The following is a 15,795-nucleotide window of genomic DNA, read 5'->3' on the forward strand; positions in this document are numbered from 1 at the left end:
ATTAGGTAGAATTCCAGAGGGTGGCCAGCAACTGCTACTCAGATGCTCACAATGTTTCACTGGGTTATGGGGTGAGGCTTAGGCAGGGGTCTTCACTCAACACCGGCAGGGGCATCCTGCTCATACCTCCCCATAAGATCATGCTTTTGCAGTCTGGGGGTGAACCCCAGCTCCACCACCTGGTAATACCTGTGCTGCTGGGAGAAGTTACTTGACCTCACACAGTTTCAGTGTCCTCATCTGAGAAGATGGAGGTTGTTCTCTGTGTTACATCAAATAAGGTATGTTCAGCGCTTAGCAAGTACCTAGCATAGACTAACTACTTGATAAATGATAGCAATCATGTCCTCAGCACCAAACATTTAAGTCCATGCCCAAATTCCCTCTATGTGTTCTCAAATGGAGCATTCATTGACGACCCACAGCCAGGAGGGAACCTAGTCTATGTGTGACGCCATCCACAACAAGTTTCTCTCTCCTTCTCTTCCCTCAGTGTTTCTCTTTCTCTTAATTTGACAAGCCAGTACCTTCTAAGGGAATCCATTCTCTTGGGGTGTGGCTGGGGCTGGAAAATCTTAATCTTGAATTCTTATCTCTTCTCCACTTCCCACCCCCCAATCCTCCCACTAGATATTTAGAACTCCTTGTAAACTTCACAGGATCGAGATGTATTGAGATCTGTAGGAGGTGTTGGAGGAAAAGTGGGGACTGGGATGTTAAAAATCAGGGCAACAAAAATACCTATGATGTCATTCACCCTGACTTCTGAACCACCAGCAGCAGCCTTTCAACGTGGCTGGCGTTACACCTCACTTCTCCCAGCCTGTGTTATCACTTACCACCAAATGTAGGCCTCGGAGGGTCTTCCATTTAGAGCAAGTCTCACTCTTTCCCCACCTCCCCACAGCCCCATCTCTCCCTCCTTCTCTGACTTTTAGTGTAGTCAATTAGACCTGAACAACTGGTGGATGGAGGAAATATGCTGCATCTATGGAATGGTACAGCAGGGACCAGTTTCACTGTTAATTTAAAATGCTAGAATTAATTAGGTAGTGTAAATGAAGAATTTAATAAGCGCTCTTTACAACCACAAGTTCTACTTTTATTAAACACTGCTACCAAATGAGGGCAAATATCTCTGGTCTCTCTATATTTCCTTGCCTCGTTCCCATAAGTTCTCTGCAAATAAAAAAATATTTTTTTGCCTGAAATTTAAAAAATGCATAATTATAAATTTATGCCTGAATTATAGTTCTGCTTTCAACCCATAAGCTTCTTCTTTAAGCTCAGATGCTACTGTATGTCTCTGCTTGTGCTGGAGAGGGTGCTAAACAAACCAAAGTTGACAATTTTGGTTTTGTATACCAAATTAAAGGCTGTCTTCGAAGCTGTCACTCCTATTCAAATCCACTCGGTGAACTACCAAATTAGCATTCTTTCAGTAAAGGAATCTGCTTGTTTAAACATGTGTCTTTAGAAAACAAGGAACAACACCATGAATCAGTACTTTTCAAAAATCTCACTACAGTTCTAAGGGAATTCTTTTGAAAAGGTGATTAATAACATTCACTAACATAGCTGGCAGAGTCCCTATTTAGGAGGTAAGGCTCCACCAAAAATACATTTTCTATACAGGAGTGGGAGGAAGAATCATATGGTTAACTGGTTTTAATTTTGTTTGAATTATCATCCTATTATATAAAGATTATTCAGAAATCTAAACATTGGCTTTCTGAGAGCGCAGGCAATTCTGTTAAAGGATGGATGATCCAGCGTACTCAGATAAGATCCTCTAAGCCCTGGCCCTATTTGGAAACCTTGGTAAAATGTCTCTGTTCAGCCGCTCTCCTTGTAACCTACTACCTGTATCTGTAATAATAACGTCTCCCATTTACCGAGAGACCACTGGGCACAAGGAACCATGCTAGGTAGTCCTGTATATATCCAGTCTCTCATTTCAGCCTCACAATAAGCCCTTTGAGATCAATATTCTTTTCCAACTTTGTAGATGAGGAAATTATGTTTGGAGGGTTATGTGACTTTTATTTCCTACAGTCATTTTAGTTTTATGATTTTGCAAAGTAATTTAATTTATATGGGAGACGGATTTGCATGTGAAGCAGAAGAACTGGGGAACACACAGAGCAACACACACGGATTCCCCTACTGAAAATCAAGCCGATGTATCTTCCTTTTTCTAAGATAGGCCAGTTGCTTGTCACCTAATCTGCCCGGCAAAAGGGAAACAAAAGTCAGTCCTGGAAAACACCAAATACTCAATTGAGGGCGAATGATTTTGGGAGCGGAGCGCCATGGCGCAGCGGCTGCATTGCCGTTGTGATGTAGCCGTCAGTCATCTGAGGAAATATTCTCACTTCCAAAAAGATTACATGGAAACGTTACCACAAAGAATTATAGTGTCTGGCAAACATGAGGTCCTCAACAAACAGTTGTCGATTTGGAAGAGAATCAGAAGCTAAAAATTTCAAGTACTGAAGTTGATCGGGTATTGTTTTACTTTCCAGTAAAAAGTCTCTGCCTTCTCAAAGAGTATCTTCAAAACCAAACCAAATGAAATGAAATAAAATACCTCAACTGCAGATCCTCATTAAGCTTTTCCTTCTTCCTGCAGAGTAGTTTTATTCCAGAATAAGCTGCTCTCCTTAGAGACTATCTCTCCCCAGGGACAATGGACTGTTGTGATCTCCTTCCAAAGTTCACCATGGCCCCCCTTTAAAACACTGTCTCAGACACATGGGAGAACACTGGACACACACAAACCAAATGCTTGAGAAGAAAGGAAGAGATAAAAACTAGTGTGGAGGACAGAGGGCAGAATGGAGAACTATAGAACAAAGGGAAGGGTGGCTGATTCAGAATAAAAGGGGATAAAACCAAAGGGTTATTTCACAAAAAGTAAAGCTCAAGGAAGTTCCAACATCCTCATCTGCTTCCCAATCTGCAATCTGGTTTTATGCAGAGTACACGCATGGGTGAGTTTATGACTGTGTACCCATGCCGTCCTTGAATGCAGGATACACACTGCAGACACTCAGATGCATTCACCATCTGTGTGCATTTCTGCTAAGTTCTGAACATCTAATGGAACAACGCAGCTACTAAGCCTAAGCCTTGAATATTGAAGAAGAGCATACCTGTAATTTTGTCTCTCACGAGTTTGCAGGATTCTATTTCACCAATGCTCCCAAAGAGACTCCTGAATTCCTCCTGGGTCATGTTCTGGGGTAAATAGTTGACTATGAGGTTGGTTTTGCTGTCATCTGTGGCTGCCCCTGTCTGCATGGGAGAAGGACAGTTTCTATTGTTGCTGGAGGGTCCATTGCTTGTATTGGATGTCGGGCCATTTGACACCTGTGGCTCCATGGTGCTAATTATCTAAATAAAAATAAAAATAATAAAAATAAGCCTCATGAAATTTAAAGACACAAGTAAAGTCTCTTTCAAGATTTTATTTTATTTTATGTTTTGAAAAGAAAGAGAACAAGATAAAGCAAGATGGAGCAAAAGAGACTGGGTTGTGAACACAGCCAATTTAGAAGCATGTTTTTAACCAAAATGTTAAACTCCCCTTGCTATTTTTAGGCCAGCCCATGGATTTTGAACACAGACTAGAATGCAGTGGGAACTCTCCCATTATTTTGTTAATGAAAAGCTAATTCCTGTTTTCATTACACAATCACTCTCAGAAATGTATACTTAAGCCACACCAAATTATAATTAAAATGTAAAGTAATAATCATGATTAAAATTATAGTTCCATTAAAGCTGAAAAACTAAATATAGAGGGCTATGCTCACAAGATCAAATACAGTACCTGTTTATTAACTATCTCATAAAGTAAAATGACATTAAATTAAGTGGGGCCGTTCCCTATGGGGAGGGTTTAGATTTTCACCGATGCTTAAGCACTGATCGAACTTCAGATTTCATAAGCACATGCTGGGGAGCTACAAAGTCATCTAATGATTTTTCTCCTTAGCCACTCTGTGACTATTTCTCCTGGACCTCAAATAAAATGAAAGACATAAAGGTAGAGCTCTCTGTAGGTCCTACCTTAGGTTCAGCACAGCCCAAGGCTATTCTCTCACACTTTACTCGAAAAGTAAATAGTTTAAATTTAAATTACATTTGGATTCAAATAGTTAATTAAACAAAGATTTCCACAAATGTGTGAACTATTCCAGGGAGCATGCATGGGAAAAAAAGAGATGAATAAATCTCAGTCTCTACCCTCAAGGAGCTTACAGCCTACTGAGGACACAGACAGGTAAATGGTTCCCAGGAGGACTGTGGGCATACAGGAGAGGAGCAATTAGCCCTGCTTTACAGGATGGGATTCAGGGAAAGTACGGAGAAGATAAAGCTAGAATACATAATACATTCTATATGAAAAACGGATGTAAGCTCATAGGGCCTGGTTATAAAGAGGTCCTGTGTGGCATGACAAACATAGAGAATCACAAAACTGCAGAGCCAGAAGGCACTTAAGGAAATAAAATCTAGTTCAAAACTCTCATGTTTGAGATGAATTCCAGAGACATCCAGTGAATTCTGTCATCATGGGAAACTGGGGCAGAATCTGGGCCTGCACCCAGGTTCCCTGGCCCCAAATGCAGCCCAGCAGTCTCACTTCTGCACTCTATCACATCTCTTATTTGTCCTTCATGATAGAACTTCTGTCGCCTCTGACCTTGACCAGTTCTTTGGAAATGGAATCATGCTCTGCCATTCACCAGCTGTGTGACCTTGGGGGAAGTGACTGAAACTCTAGAAGCCTTAGTTTTCCCATTTGAAAAATGGGAACAATGCCACCTGCCTAGCAAGGAGGTGACATGAGGTATAGAAAGCACGTGAATAGTGGCGGGAATGTAATTCGCCATTATTGATATTTATTAAAGTCACTCTACCAGTCGTCTGATGTGACTTCTCTCACTGAGTCCTCACAAGAAGGCAATGAGGCATATCGTAATATTCTCTACATCTCATAGATGTGGAAAGCAAGGTTTAGCAGACATCTGACAACTAGCATCTTCCATTATTATCACCATTTGGCTGCTGAGAGAATTTTGGGGGGGACAAGCACTTTCATATACATGTACTTAAGCATGTAAACCTTAAGGGTACAACTCAAAAGAATATTTACAAAGAGACCACGATTCACACCTGAGTGTTCACCTTCAGACCATGATATAGAACATGACGAGCATCCCAGAAGACTTTGTGTCCCTACCTCCATCATTCTCACCACCCCACCCAAGGTAACTGACTTATAATCCATAAATTAGTTTTATCTGCTTTTGAACTTTATATACATGGAATCACACAATATGTACTCTTTTATGTCTTTTCACACATTATGTCTGGGTGTCATCATGTCATCAGATATAGTGGTAGGTTTTACTTCTCCGCTGCTGTAGGGAATTCCTTTGGGAAATTATGAAACTATCACATTTTATTTACCACTTCTGTTGATAAACATTTCAGTTGTTTTTGGTTTTTAACTATTATAGATAATGCTGCTCTGAGCGTGTCTCATGATTTACATACACACATATTTCTGTTGGGAGTACTCCTGGGAATCTATTTTCAGGTCAGATTATATGTATGTTCTGTGCAGTAGACACTGTCAGTATCTTTTTTAAATGGTGGCACCAACTTACACTCCCACCAGCAGCGTATCAAAGTTTCAGTTGCTGCACAACCTCATCAATACTCAGAGATTTGGGGGGGGTTATTCTGGTGGGTTTTTTGCTTATTTTACACTGAAGCAGAAGTGATAAAGTAAAAAAGGAGTAAGTTTTTAATCACGGCAGCAAATGACTTAAGACTGTAGTCCTGGGGCGCCTGGGTGGCTCAGTGGGTTGAAGCCTCTGCCTTCGGCTCAGGTCATGATCCCAGGGTCCTGGGATTGAGCCCCGCATCGGGCTCTCTGCTCAGCGGGAGCCTGTTTCCTCCTCTCTCTGCCTGCCTCTCTGCCTACTTGTGATCGCTCTCTGTCAAATAAATAAATAAAATCTTAAAAAAAAAAAAAAGACTGTAGTCCCACCACTTATTAGCTATGTAATCTCAGGCAGGTGACTTGAATATTCTACCTCAGTTTCCTCTTTGTAAATTGGAATAAAGCCTCACGTGCAGGTTTCTCTTCAGAATGAATGCCTGGAGGCATTACAACTATTATTCTTCATCATGCCCTATGTAGGTGTTCCTCTAATTGTTTCCTTTTCTGAATGATCACAAATGGGAAATGAAACAAACAAACAAAAAAAGAAGTCTCAAGAGGAGTCAGGGGAATAAGGCAGACTGAGGAAGGTGAGGAGCTTCTAAGATTCTTTATCATCATGTAAGTAACTTAAGTGGCTCTGCTTACCACATCATCAGAACTTCTTGGATTCAGGTCAACTGTGAGATTCTGGAAGGCTGGTCCAGACAGCAAGGAGAAAACAAAGGGTTTCTGAGAAGAATCTTAAATCAAGCTCTTCTCAGCACTGATAGAAGCTGTATCCAAACAAAGCCTATTTTGCTGCTCTGTCCAGGAAAACACGAGGGAGATGTGCCCAAGGGAGGCACATGCTAATGGAGATGATGTCGTAGAGCATCATCACAACTCCTGGTGGGGAGGCAGGTTTCTGCTCTGCCCCACCGTTGGGCCTCCTGGGTCTGAGCAGCGTCTCCATTTGCAGTATTGTCTCACTGCTTCACTCAGTCAGGTGTCCAGGCAACAAACACAAGGAACACTGCCAACTTGATAAGGAACTTAAAAACAGACTTTATCCAGTTCAGGAGGTGGGGCTGGCAGAACCACAGGGCTACGCACTGCTACCTTTTGACGTAGTGGCAAACAAGCCAGCCCCACAATCTCGGGAACACATTCCCGGCTCTTCATCTTTCTCAGGTTACCCTTGTTAAGTCTGCCCCACAATCACCTAGAAAATATCCTGCACTGAGGCAGCTTTTGGGACATTAATGGTGGAGTATGAAGAAGAATGTAAATCATACTTAAGTGTGCTGAGATTTTATGGGACCATGACAATTAAAGGTCACCTGAGAGCCGGGTTCATCTTTTTCGTTCACTGGATGCCTGCCTCACAGACGTGTGTTGCGGAAGCCAGCCCTCATCCATGTGAACATCTCACAGGTCTCTCTGCTCCAGAGAAGCCTAGGAAGTACCAAGTCTGCAGCAAGGTAATTTCAGTTCCCCAGCCAGCTTTCATCTCATTACATCTTATGCGGATTTCCTAAATTATGCTGACTCCTGGAGTTGAGCCCCATCTGTAGCCCCATCTGAACCCTAATTGGGCCCAAACCTCTGAAAAGAATGATCCATGAGATGCAGTGTTCGGTACTGAGCTACTTCAACCAACCAAACCTATAAATTAGGTCAAGTCATTCTTGGCTTATTGGAGGGGAGCTCTCTTTGCCTTGAACACATTCTACAGTTATCGTTTTGTGTATTCAGAAAGAACTGATGAAAATACACACATGCACACTGAGTTTGCTCAATAAAAATGTACTAAAGCCGAGAAACACTTGCAAATGTGTTAATATACATCATGTAATGAGACCCCTCATTGGTCTTAATGGGGCATCCCAGGATACAAGACAGGCTTAAAAAAAGAATCACAAATGTAAAATGTCAGAATGAAATGTGACACACAAATGAATCAAGAGGATTTTAAAACATACTTGGAAAATAAGAGAAATTGCCAAGATCTAATGATATCAAACCCAAGAAAATGAAACTATAATATTTTAAGGTTACATGATACATTGTAAAGAGAAGACACCTGTAATCTCAATGTGGGAAGCAAACCAGAGGTAAACCATACCCTCCAATAAGCACAGAGGCTGGCTCAGCAAGATCAGAACACTTCCTTTCCCAGGCTTTTGATATTCTAACAGCACAATTTTCATTGCAAATAAATATATCAGTTACTCAAGTGTGCCTATGCACTTTCATGAAACAGTCTGTGTGGGTCACATGGCCGACTTTGCAGCTGACCAGGTTCCAAACCCCTGACTTGCCCTCCTTCTCTCCTCTGAATGGCATAATTAAGAACAGAATTACAGTGAGCATCCAGGATAGAGCACTGAGGAGGTTCAGTTGACGTCAAACTCTAATGGTTGTACAAAGCACTGCATTAAATCTTTTATGTTCCTGTGATATATTTTAAGAAACATTATACAGGCAGAAAATTTCAGGGATAAACTATTAGAGCAGTGCACAATAACGTAGGCACTCAAATCCTGTCATTGTAAATGTCAATGGTTTGAATGACTAATTACTCACACTCAGCGCATTAACCTCACCCCTCCCACCAATTTTTTTTTTTTCCCAGCAAAATATACAACAAAAGCAAGAGGGAAGGCCTCACACATGCAGCTGCTGGATCACCACTCAGGGTCATTAATCTCTGTGGAGGGAGGTAAGAAGCAGGGGCTGGGCTCAGCCTCTTTCTTAGGGTGCTACTGAAAAAAAACCAGTTCTTGATAACATCTCCATCACCACAATCCTGGGTCCTTCCTGATATCCCTAATTATCTGTTCAATCCCACCTCTTATTATTGTCCACCCAAGGCATCTGCTACACTATTTCTTGGACTTGTCAGGTCAAATGCACATTAAAAAAATAGGTTTATTTACATTCTGGCTAGATCTGGGAATGTTAGATGAATGGAGATAGAGCCCCAGAATGCCAAGCACTTGTGCGGGGCCCTCAGGATACGGAGACAACAAAGACAAAGAGCTGGCCCTCACTGAGTTCATGATGTAGATGCAAGACAGATATCAGAGAACATTAGGGACCACAGAGCCTAATGCCATAATTTTAATGAGGAGGCAACTGAGGAAAAGAAAGGGGAAATGACTTGCTCAGGGTGACACTGCCAGTTAGAGAAGGAAGTGGGAATTTCAGCCCAGCTCTATGCAAGAGTACACAAGAGTATAGTGACAGCGTACAGTGCAGACATGGACATTTAGATGAGGGTTTACTTTTCCTTTTCTGGAAGGAGACAGTGAGGGTTGGCCATCATAAAAATGTACTTGAACAGACATGCAGAGACATGTCTATCTCCATAACTTACGGAATCTGTCACTTTACAGGTCACAAAAATGATGACCTGAACTCTGAGCTCCATAGCACAGAGACCACATCTGTTTTGTTTATTATAGCATCTTCTGCATGTAGAACAGGGCCTGATGATTGATAGGTTTGGATTAAGGACCAGTGAATGAATGAAGGCCCTTGCATGCTTAATAGTTCACTACATCCTTCAAACAACCCTGTAAAGCACAAGCCAAAAGGTGTGAAAGTTATCCCAATTTTACATATAACAGAAGAGGACAGAACACTTACTGAGTACCAGTATAAATTTAGATATATGCCAGGATACATTTAGATATTATTTCAAATATAGATTTTAAGAGGCATTCATTCAAGAGGAGGGGCTGTATCTTCAGCTGACAAGGACCCCCTTGAGAACCTGTGGAATGTCTTTGCTCATTCTCACCAGAAAAATGCACACACATATTTTACATACACTAAATGGCAATCCTTCGTCTCCAGATTGAAATCCTCCAGTTGATTCTAAGAGTAGCAATACAATCAAAGAGCCAAAACTTCCCCTCCTCCCCAAATCATTCTTTTCATATAATTTCTTGTTCTCAGAATTCATTAATTCATTAACCAAACAAATATTGACTGCTGAAGGTTCTACACGTCAGAGCAGAGAGCAAGCATGTCCTGCGGCCAAAAGGTGCTTTAAGTGTATTAGGCAAAGACCACTATAAAATTCCGAAAATCTATTTAAAGCCTCCTTTAATATTTCTTTCACCATGAATTTCTCATGGTGAAATGAATTTCTCACAGCTCCCTCTGCCCCTCAGTCTTGACAAGGTTTTCATTTGCTCAAATTTGGGGAGAGTCAGGCTAGAGTTAGAGGGTTGGTCCTCCCCCTCACAACTAAGGACAGTCACTGTCCCGGGCACCAGAGAACCACATCGGAGGTGCTCCTGCAGCCCCCTCACCAATCCTGTCAGCCATACTGCATGGCCTTGCTCTAATATTTTCCACAAAAATGGCAGTCCAATAATATACTGCACAGTCTTGCATTTACACATCTTAACCTACTTTACACTCTCAGGATTTACTTTGTGAGACACATATAAGGTTCCGATTTTATGTTACAGGAACCCGTGCCACTGTAGAACTCACTACTGACATTCGTCATCCACAAGCTCAGGGCAGGGCCCTTCTATCCCTATCATGGCCAACCTCAACTTCTGGTTTTCTGGCAGAGGGGTGGCCATGATGCTTGATTCAGGCAAAAGGATCAAGAGAAAAGAACCTAAGAAGGTCACAGGAATATGATGCTTCTTTTCTAAACACTCTCCCTTCTACCTCCAGTACCCTCTAAATGTCAGCATCCCCAGAAATGAGAACGGTGTTAATAGAACGTTCTGATTGCAAACATGTCTCAGGTGTGTGCATCTGAGACACACACACGTACTTTATTCAATATTTTAACGAGTATTTAAAGGTGTTTTCTTTCACCATGTTGGAAGGACTTTTGAAAATTTATGTATAAAGGCTAACCCTTATGTAATAGAACAAGCGCTCCCGAGAGCATGAAGAATAATGTTTACCAAGGGCAGTCACTGAATCGAACCATTAAAGAAATAGATTTAAATTATTCATGAGGACAAAAATAAAAGTCCTAATTCTCTTTGTAGGCATTTCCCACTTAACCCTTATAAAATCCTGACACACAGTATGTCAGACACTGGTGGTGCAGCCCAGACTAGTGCAACTCGCCCGCCTTTCAAAAGCCTGAAAAACAAATCCCCAAAGTTAGAAAATTACATAGCAGGCTCTGTGTTCCTGAAGACAGATATTATTTTTAGGAATAATTCCTCACTTCTCTTCTTGCTCCTTGAAAGATACTAAAAATGTCCTTACAACCCCCCAATTTCATATTTTTTAAGTTTCGTCCATCAGCGCATAAAATTCATACTCTCCCCTCCTTCTCTTCAAGAGGCTTTAATTCGCTCAAATCCCTTCAGATTAATATTTTTTTCTAAATGCAATGCTTTCCTGGTTATGATTCAACTGGGAAGGAGACACATGTTATTAATGGGGCCCAGGAGCAGGGGCTGAGATTGATAACCTGATCACTCTAGGAAAAGGGAACTTGGGAATATACCCACACCCCCACCCCCAAACCAGATTACAGGTGATGATTCACAAAGGTCCCTGGAGCAGAAGAATCTGGCTGAAGACTGCACTCGTGTCTCTCAAAACCATTTGTATCAAGTTTCCGTAATTCTGCTGGAGAGTAACTAGAAAGCTCTAGAAAAAATATTTAATTCTAACTGGGGAAAACATGCTGACAGTTTAATAGTACCTTTGGGTAGATGCACAAATAACCTGAAAGACCTATTTACTCTAGGAAGTTCTGTGGTAATAAATTCCCGGCATATCCTTAAAACAAGTGTGTTCCATTCAACACAAGTTTATTGAATGCTATTACAGACCAAGGCATTGTTCTAGGAATCCAGGAAAAAAAAAATAATTTTGTCCCTGCCCTTAGAGGGTTCAAGTTAGAGGATGGGAGAGGAGGGCAGATAAACAAGTAATTAACTAAAATCAATTGCATATACCCCTTTCATTAAGCAGTTGCCTTCAGAGTTTCTCCAACGACTCCCCCTCCTTACCAAAGAGCACATACATGAGATACATGCAGACTTGTCCTGGTATTGGATGGACATGTCCTGCTTCAGTTCTAAATGCTTACATCCTAGACCAATGACTTTGTAACAGGGAGGTAAGCTTGAGGCATTACTTCTTTGAAACAGCATCTTCTTCACTGGAGAGGAATACCAGGCATGCCAAAAGTATTCTCAGTGGGGTTAGTCAGGATTTTTAAAAAATCAGCCGCCACTGGAGAGAACAAGAGGCATCAATACTTAAAATGGCAAGGTCAGCATGGATATGAAAAGAATGATCAAAATTTAATTTCTCTTAGGCATTCTTCTCAAATTCACAGAAATCTGAGTTCTTAATATTCTTCCCCAGATACATCACACACATTTCCCCTCCTAAATAAATACTGGCCTCCTTTATATCTTTAGGGCTTCTGTTTGGGTCTGAAATGATTTCCGGTATGCCCAGTCCTAATCAAACCCCTGGGTATTTTGGTTTTAACAGACTTTTCCAGCAAACTCTCCAGAGCTGAGGGTTGGCATCACCATCCAGTTCATTATAAAGACGAGGAGACCTTTCTTTCATGACCCCTCAAGCCCTCAATTTAGTCCTCTTTTCCAAAATGGCCAATAAAGATGCTTTCAAACTTTTGATAAGCTTTCTTTTTTAAAGACATATCTGAAAAGTGCAAATGTATTCATTTCAATATAAATGCAATTTCGTGGCCAAGCTCTTGGGCTTCCTGCAAAAATATTAGACCTAATTAGAAATTCAACTGGAAAACAATTCCTTTCCTATCCAACCCTCCAAGCTTCCAAACTCTGAATGTTTATTGTGGACAAAATAACCAAAATGTCTCATGATAAGCTATGAGCACCTGCTGTGGTGGGAATCAGTTGTGACTGGATGGGTTACCCACATCTTCCATACAAAGAACGTTAATGAGTCATTTGTAAAACTGTCCCCAGACTGACTAAGTTGAGCTTATCTTCTGATGCATAACGAATAGCCAATGGCACAATTCATGTAAACATAAATATTGTATTTTTATTTATAAAATGCCTGGTTCCCGGACGCAGAGTGTGGGCAAACTCACCTAGATCCAGCTGTACAAAGCAATGTGTTATTCTGTATCTATATCATGATACAGATATCATGGGTCACATCTCTGAATTTGTCTTATGCACACTCAGATTAAATTCTTCAGAAATGTAAATAAAATATTTCGTATTGTGAAAGTTTATATTTGTTTTCTTAACAAAGCTGGGTGGAGATGGGGAGGATAATAAAGGGAATAGATAGAGTTAGTATCTAGAAAAATCTGCACAAGGCAACCTTCTCTTTGTTAAGAATTGTATAATGCCAATGGCTCTTCCAATTGCACAACTTAAAGGACAGAGATTATTTGGGGTCATTTTGAAGCTAAAGATACTGAGTGAAATAAAACGGTTCTCAGTAATTCAATGTTATGTATAAGTGGCCACGATAAATTAGACCCATGGATAATTCACACAACCTCATGTTATATCCATATGTTCATTCCTGAAAAAATCCTGAACATCATTATAATAGGGCAGTTTTAAATTTGAAAATTACTTTGTCACACTTGAATTTTATTTTTAATTTCTTCCTTCTCTGAATTTCTTTCTTCTTTCTTCCTTTTCTTTTGTTTCCTTTCTTCTTCTTTTTCTTAATAAGAAGGATACATTCGAAAAAAGGACTTTTTGATCTAATAGGAGAATGTTAATCCCTCATCTAACTCAGTGAGGTGTTTGGGACTACCATTCATCTTCGACACCCCCTGGGAAGGCAGATGGGTTGTGTAAAATTGGACTCGATCATATCAGTTTTGGTGAGAATGCAGGCCTGGGCTGGGAGAAGTGTATCTTTGAATTATTTGCAGACACCTTGTTTAGAGAGAACATAGAAATCCAAGGTTTGCAACTGGCAAGCTTTAAGGTGCAGTAAAATAGTCTCTTATCATCATTGGTGGAAATGTAATTGGACACAATCTTTCTGAACCTTTTGTTCAGATTCTTGGACCCAAGAATCCATTCTGAAGCTCAGAAAAGAATCCAGAATTCTGAAGACCAAAATTATGCACAATATGATACATTATAAAAAGTGTATTTAAAAGAGTGAAGAAATAGAAATGACCTAAGGGCCCAACAAGGGGGAATGACTAAGTAAGTTATTATATAGTTTTATGATCCAGTATTTTCAGCTGTTAAAATGATGTGTATAATGGGTTTGATAGCTTGAGAAAATGCATATGATAAATGTAGAATAAAGTGAAATAAAAAATTGATTATCTTAATTATATAAGCATGCACAGTATAGGGGGGAAAAATAAAAATGCTAACAATAAAGTGTGGGATTATACTTGTCTCTATCTTTATCTTCCAAGTTTTTGTTTTATGTTGAAAATATAGCACTTTTATAATCTGAAAGGAAGTTATTTTTAAAAGTGAAAGAAAATGTCAAATCCTTCAAACCAGTTTGGAGTCGCGGTATTAAAAATTACTCCATCTCCTTCCCAGAGCTGTCCTGCTGGATCTCTCCTTGGCCACACTCTGTTCCTACATTAGAGGACACAAGAGCCCAAACGAATAAAAATCGCATTTCTTGAAATGGACTGTGATTCGGGTTCTCCTTCACCTAAATCACTGTGTATTAGCAAGGTTACAATCTAAGTCTGCCTTATCGCCTGGCAGCAACCTTCAGGAGGACAGCAAGGAGAGAAGATGATTTATAAGAAAACCGTTCCCTGGATCAGGGAGTGAAAAGTACTGATCCGTTCTAAAAGCTCCTGCTAACAAACTCTGATATTATGAACATTCTGCACTTGGACAAAAGCTCCCACTTTTCTTAATTACATGGTTTGAGCAGGAGCCTGCTTTTAGGATCTGCCCAATCACACAACAGCCATTTATTTTCCCAACTGCAGCTGCCAAAATCTCCCTGATCTCTGTTCTGTGCTCCATCTTCAAGGACATCTTATGAATGTATGACACTGGCAAGCAGCATTCCACGCCATGCTCCTTAAGCGTCTCCCTCTCTCTTTCCTACCTACGGAGATCATCTTAATACATATTTATTAAAAATCTCACGAACAAGAAGCAATGTGGAGAGGTTAAAAAAAAATCACAAATACCACATATCAGAATATTTGTCTACTTTAAGACAAACACTTTGTTATGACAATGAACCACTAACATTCTTTGTCCTCTGTATGATGGGTTTGCTTTAGTTTTATGGACTCTGCATCTTGTAATTCATTGGGTCTCCTTTTTGCAATATTGCTAGAAAAACAAGTGGTAAATCTGTAGCCCTCTGTGTTGAAAGAAAGAGCATAGAATCTCTCTGAAAACTTTTAATTCTTTTTAGACACAAACTTTACTTCTGGATTCATGTTATTTTTTTCTTAATTTTCCTTCACCTCAATTTCTTCATTGTTCTATATTTTAAAAAAGAAAAATAGATGTATTTTTATGGATTTTTGTGATTTGCCTTATAACAACAGAGAATTTTGGATTAGGACAAAGAATAAATAAGTTAATAGTTATGTCTTCACAAATAATCTTTTGCCTTTCAAGATATGCTTTGAAAAATCTCACTAATTCATACTAATTGGGCATGAATAAAATTGGCATTTTAAAAACTCAGAAATGGTTAAGACTTTTAAAAACACATGGTAAGATTTCAAAATTACACTAAAATTATACTAAAATTCAAACTGCATGATATATAATTCTCAGATAAGAACCTTTTAGGACTGATTTAATAAGTCCCTAAGAATAATTTGAATAGATACATGTATACACTCAAGTACTGGAAAGAGTGTGTTGTGTTGTGGTGTTGTGGTGAGCTCTGTGTGTTGTGTAAGACTGATGAATCACAGACCTGCACCCCTGAAACAAATAATACATTATATGTTAATAATAACAATAATAATAAAAAGAGTTTACTTCTTTGTGTCAGGTAACCATGTCCTTTAAAATCACAGATACAAAGTAAATTTGCTTAGTAATCTTCTCTTAATCTTGATACAGTCTTTCTATCCCAGAAATTTGTTT

General features: G+C 39.8%; 1 protein-coding gene across 6 annotated transcripts in view; it reads right to left on the reverse strand.

Annotated features, from left to right (window-relative positions):
• The window catches only part of ELAVL4 (ELAV like RNA binding protein 4), a 144,785-nt gene that overhangs the window by 49,123 nt on the left and 79,867 nt on the right, over positions 1–15,795 (reverse strand). For 5 of the 6 annotated variants that reach the window (XM_045979531.1, XM_045979539.1, XM_045979556.1 and 2 more), the window contains exon 2: positions 3,156–3,396. In XM_045979531.1, coding sequence (XP_045835487.1) covers positions 3,156–3,396 — 241 coding nt within the window. Of the gene's footprint in view, positions 1–3,155; positions 3,397–6,388; positions 6,439–15,795 lie in introns of all 6 variants that reach the window. The other variant, XM_045979546.1, reaches the window with a different exon arrangement.

Source organism: Meles meles, chromosome 1 (assembly GCF_922984935.1).
Source record: "Meles meles chromosome 1, mMelMel3.1 paternal haplotype, whole genome shotgun sequence".
Taxonomy (NCBI): Eukaryota; Metazoa; Chordata; class Mammalia; order Carnivora; family Mustelidae; genus Meles; species Meles meles.